This window comes from Sciurus carolinensis, chromosome 11 (genome assembly GCF_902686445.1).
Source record: "Sciurus carolinensis chromosome 11, mSciCar1.2, whole genome shotgun sequence".
In the NCBI taxonomy this organism is placed as follows: Eukaryota; Metazoa; Chordata; class Mammalia; order Rodentia; family Sciuridae; genus Sciurus; species Sciurus carolinensis.
Window position 1 is genome coordinate 47,311,746 of NC_062223.1, and position 5,365 is coordinate 47,317,110.

The following is a 5,365-nucleotide window of genomic DNA, read 5'->3' on the forward strand; positions in this document are numbered from 1 at the left end:
CTGTGTGCTGTGAAAATAAAAGGAGACTCACAATGAAGGCAACATTGAAAGAGCTCTCCCAAATGAAGTTGGGAGTCACTGAGAAAACAGGGTTCCTGCACATCTTGAGCTGCTGCCTGGTGTGTGAACTTTGGTCCTCTCCATCTTTGACTGTAAACATCTAAAATGATCAGATAATCTCATTGTGCCCAGATACTCATGGCACACATCAAGAGGTTATGGGACTCGAGCTTTAGAAACATTTCTATTTAGTTTATGTATTCCTTTCTTTATATTCTATTGGTCATGTAGCCCCTGCCAAGTAGCCCTCACATTCTTTTCCAACTTCCATAGAAGTCTCTCTTCAAACAATTTTAATTACCTTGTGATAATTTAAGGACTTTTTTTTCCCCGTATAAACTCCTACTTTCCATCACTCATTCAGAACACTGATTCAGACCTATCTGAACTTGGGTATCCTGATTGCCATTCCTAAGACCCTCAAGTAAAGTTCTTTTACAGTTTGAGTTTAAATTGATTGACAGTGCCAAGTACTGTTTTAAATCCTTTACATGTCTTATTCCATTTAATCATCAATGCAACCCTCTGAAGTAGGAATTATCATTATCTCCACTTTACAGTTGAGAGACCAAAGTCTAGAGAGTTTAAACAGTTTCTTCAAGATGACATTCGGTTAAGATGATTGAGACTATGCAATTCTGGAGCCATTGGTCTTACTCTCTCCAGTGGGAAGGCTTATTATTTTGATCTCAAATCTACAGGGGGAAGCAAAAGGCTATGCTATAATTTAAAGCATCTTATTAAATTTTGTTAATACAGCCCTAATTTCAATGTGTCAATATGTTGTAGAAAATATAGCTAAAAGCCAAACACGATACTAGATTTGAAAGAACACAGCCTATATACATATAGTTCTCCTTCAGTCCTTGCCAAAAATGAGTTCTCAGTGTGGAAGAATAGTCAAAGCTGAGCCAAGAGCTGGGAGGCTGGTTCTGCCAAAAACAATTTTTGAGATTGCTTTGATCTGAAGGTTTATATACCTTCAAAATTCATGTGTTGAAACCTAATCTCTATTGGGGTGGTATTAAGAGGTGGGGTCTTTAGGAGGTGATTAGACCATGACAGCAGAGCCTCCATGACTGGGATTAATGTCCTTACAAAGGCTTGAGGGACTCTTCTGCTGTTTCCATCATTTGAGGATGAAGTGAGAAGGTGCCCTCTTTGAAGCAGGGTGGGCCCTCACCAGACATCAAATCTCCTGATGTCTCTGTCTTGGACTTCCCAGTCTCTAGAACTGTGAGCAATAAATTTCTGTTGTTTATAACCTAACCAGTCTAAGAAAGTCTATTCAAACAACTTGAATGCATCAGGACAGCAATCTTGGCTGGGTCACTAATGACTAATGACAGATGATGAAAATGACAAGATGCTTTTAGAAATGCAAAAATTTATTTTTAATATTTCCAAAGATGAAAACAGGTAATATTTGCAGAAGCACTGGGAATGATATGTAAAGAAATTTTTCTACTAATGTTATAAACATATAGACATATAAGTAATCTTTTGTACATAAAACAATCCAAATCTATGACTCTTGTAAATAGCATCTTTACATTAAAAAATTTAAATAAATTAAACATTATGAGTGTGAAATAAGTACATAAATAAGAGAATTGATATCTTTAAGAGAAATCAACTTATGAAATAGTTTCAATATAAACCCTCTTGAAAGAAATCATAGATTTCAGAGAAAATGAATAGACATAAGAGAAGGTTGATAAAAAAAGATGTTCCTAGAAAATTGCTGTTCCCTACTCCCTACATGACTAATTCTTTCTAAAAGAGCCATTTCTGTATAAATGTATTTGTAGATAAGTTAAATATGTCTATTTATTTGCTAAAATTGCTTTCAAATCTACTTCCAAATTCCTTCTCTTAAAATGAGGGATCCTATGAAGGGTAGTATGACAGAGTTGGTTTCTTTATTTTCCCTAACCCAAAAGGAATTTTTCAGTACACTAGCAGTGCTGGTCATTTTTTTTTTAAAGTAATGAAAAGATATGTGCTACTTTTCACAGTCCCAAATTAATATTTCTTGCTTTTGCCCTTAACTCAAGGATGTGGTAGTAGTTGTCTGAAAATCCAGAGCTGTGTTAGCCACAACCTGCATTGAGCAATTTAGAGAGATACACCCCATCTCTTTACTCTATGTGCTCAAGAAGAGTTGAGGTGGGACTCAACCCCACCGCTATGGACTGGTGTTGCTAGTGGCAGCTTCATCAACCTGCCTCAAGCACCTCTTCCAGCATGTTCCCACCCTTTGCTTTTCTGATCTTACTACTTTCCTTAAGGAAGCTGTTGTTGAGTTTCTCATTAAGTTCCAAGCAAGTGCTAGACACTGAGGTTACAAAAATGAAGAAGTTGCTGGCCTTGTTCTCGAGGGTTCCAAAGTCTAGCAGAAAACTGTGCTATAGTTAGTTCTTTTTATCCACGTTCATCATAATTCCCTCTTCTGGATTTATGTATCTTCTCTCTAAATGGAAGGAACTGCCTGAAAGGGTTCCTAAGATTATTGAAGAGGAAAACCCCATGAAATCTGTGAGTTGAGATTGAGTGAAACTTATGGAACCAGACTTAGGTACTCAGGGCTCACCCTCAGTTCCTAGAGCTCCTTCTTGCCCTCTGCCAGTACAGTGGGTATCGGTGGGGTTTGACATCGCCTGGCCCAGAGGTTGCAGCCTGGGCATGGTGCATACACACAGATATTTTGTATATCTTGGTCCTTCAGGACAAGGGTAGATGGACTGAAATGTCCACTGTCCTTTATTCTTTAATTTCACTGAAGGAGCAGTAACTGGGTCCCAGTCCTTGCACGGTGCAGTCTGTGCTGTCACTGTCACACTTGCCACAGTGACATTCGGTGGCCACTGGGTACGTATACAGGGAGTCTGCATGGTTAGCACAGCCAGGCACTCTCACAGTCTCATACACCAGCTCCTTGAAAGTGCATATTTTCTGGATGTTGGTCCTGGCTGGGTCCTTATACACCAGATCCTGAGAAGTTAGGAATGAGAGAGTTAGGTCACAGTATTCTGGAAGTTTATTTGGCTTAGTGAAAAGGAGACAGTGATTTAAAACTGCATGCTCTCAAATTTACCCATTAAAATTCATATAACTTCAGAAATGTCCTATGTTATAACACATTTTTTGATTGTTCTGGAAGTACAAGTTATTTTTTTCCTAATCTGTACGACTACATCAAAATACTAATTCTTTCTCAAGGTGTAAAGGAATTTTAATTAGGAAAAAAATGAAAAAGGCAATATGACTTAGAATTTTAAGATGTCTTTTGTACTTAACTGAAAGCCATATTAATGACAACTTAAACCATATTCACTGAAGTTTAATTTCTCAGAAAAAAAATCCAAATACATTGTCCTGATATATATATTTTTTTCAAATATTTTATTTTTAGTTGTATATGGACACAATACCTTTATTTTATTTGTTTACTTTATTTTATGTGGTGGGGAGGATTGAACCCAGTGCCTCACATGTGTCAGGCGAGTACTCTATCACTGAGCCACAATCCTAGCCCCTGATATATTTTTTAAAAAGTTAAAAAGGATATAATTTAAATGTTAATGTTTAGCTTAACATATTTGTGAAGGTTAATGTCAGATATTAAATATTCTATTGGCTTATAGACATTTTCCTTTCTTAAATGCTGTGGACTTTCCAGGGATTTTAGTTTCAAAAAACACATAGTTTGCAAAAATTGTTCTAGCACTTTCCAGTGGAAAATTTATTGGCACTGAGGGGAGAAATGGGACTGCTATTTAATTTATTTCAATAAAGTCAATATCTCAGTCTGTATCCCAAGGAGGTACAGTAAATTGTGCATGAGTAGAGTTTGATTGATCAAAACTTATGTATCATCAAATAAAATATATTTAATAATAATGTTCACATTTTCAATTTCATTTTATAGAATGAAATTCTGCATAGATAACCAGGTGCTATAGGGAAACAAAGAAAATAAGTAGAAAATGCCTCATTAATTGGATTAGTGTAAAGTCACGCAAATTCAAACTAGCAGCTTAATGCCTGTGCATTTTCTCAGTGGTATAAAGGGAGTTGTATTGTTGAAATTGTATTCAAAAAGGTCAAAAAGACAAATTTAAAAAATATTTTTGTTATAGATGGACATTATGCCATTATTTATTGTTTATTCATTTTTAAATTTTTTTTAGTTATAGATGATTATTTTTATGTGGTGCTGAGGCTCGAACCCAGTGTCTCACACATGCTAGGTAAGTGCTCTACCACTGAGCTACAACTCCAGCACTATTTTATTTATTTTTATGTGGTGCTGAGGATCCAATGCAGTACCTCACACATGCTAGACAAACACTGTATCACTGAGCTATAGCCCCAGTCCCCAAAAGACAATTTTTATAATGTGACTGTATTTTAATGTGACTTGGAAATATATTTTGGTGCTATCTTCACAGCAAAGATAGAACCTTAATTACAGAAATTGCCTTTTGAGAAATATTCTAGGTCTTTTACGATTAAGTATGTGCTTCTGTGTTTATCTCTCTACATGTGAAATATAGAAATACTTTACTTAATAGAAATGCTTCAGTTAATAATTTTTGAAATTGCAGAATTGGCATATTATTAAATTTATCAGATCAATTCTTCTAAGGCTTTCCTAAATTTACCTAAATCAAATCTAAGCCCAAAATTTGCATCATGGTCATTAACTCCAATCACGGCATTGATGCTATTGGCTAAAGGACTCATGGCTATTACTTAGGAAACATAAAATATCGATTAGGTGGGAATTAACAAAACTTGCTTTATGCAGACTCTCAACACCCTCACTTCCAGTAAAGCACAGGACCTACCCTGGTGTAGCAGTAGCCTGCACACCAAGTGGTGTTGATGCTTATGCAGAAACGACACTCTTCTTTCTCCACTGCAATGGTGACATTGGTCAGCTCACAGCTTTGGCAGCAGATGGCTTTCCAGCAACAGAAAAGGAAGCAAAACTGGATTGACTTCATCCTGAGCTGAGAAGGACACAGCCAAGGCCCATCAAGAATCAAGAAACCAAAGAATTATAATCCCTATATAAGCTGACCAAACCAAAAGTAATGAGTTAACCATCTCCCCTAATCCGTTTACTTCAGCAAAACTTCCCCTTTCTTTCTTTTATTTTTTTGTTTCTTAGAACAATATTCCTTCTCCTCCTCCTTCATTTTTTTGCAAAGTAGAAACACATTATATATTAAAAGTTCAATATAATGATTTAAGTACAACAGTATTTAAAGATTAGAGTATTATTGCTGACTGTCTT

General features: G+C 36.0%; 1 protein-coding gene across 1 annotated transcript; it reads right to left on the reverse strand.

The window, feature by feature from the left end:
- Positions 1-2,823: 2,823 nt before the first annotated feature.
- Fshb (follicle stimulating hormone subunit beta) lies at positions 2,824-5,072 on the reverse strand. Its single transcript, XM_047519204.1, has 2 exons — positions 4,914-5,072; positions 2,824-3,054 (listed from the first exon to the last, which is right to left on the reverse strand). The coding sequence occupies exons 1-2, from the start codon at positions 5,070-5,072 to the stop codon at positions 2,824-2,826; spliced, it is 390 nt and encodes a 129-aa protein (XP_047375160.1).
- Between the last annotated feature and the right edge of the window lie 293 nt (positions 5,073-5,365).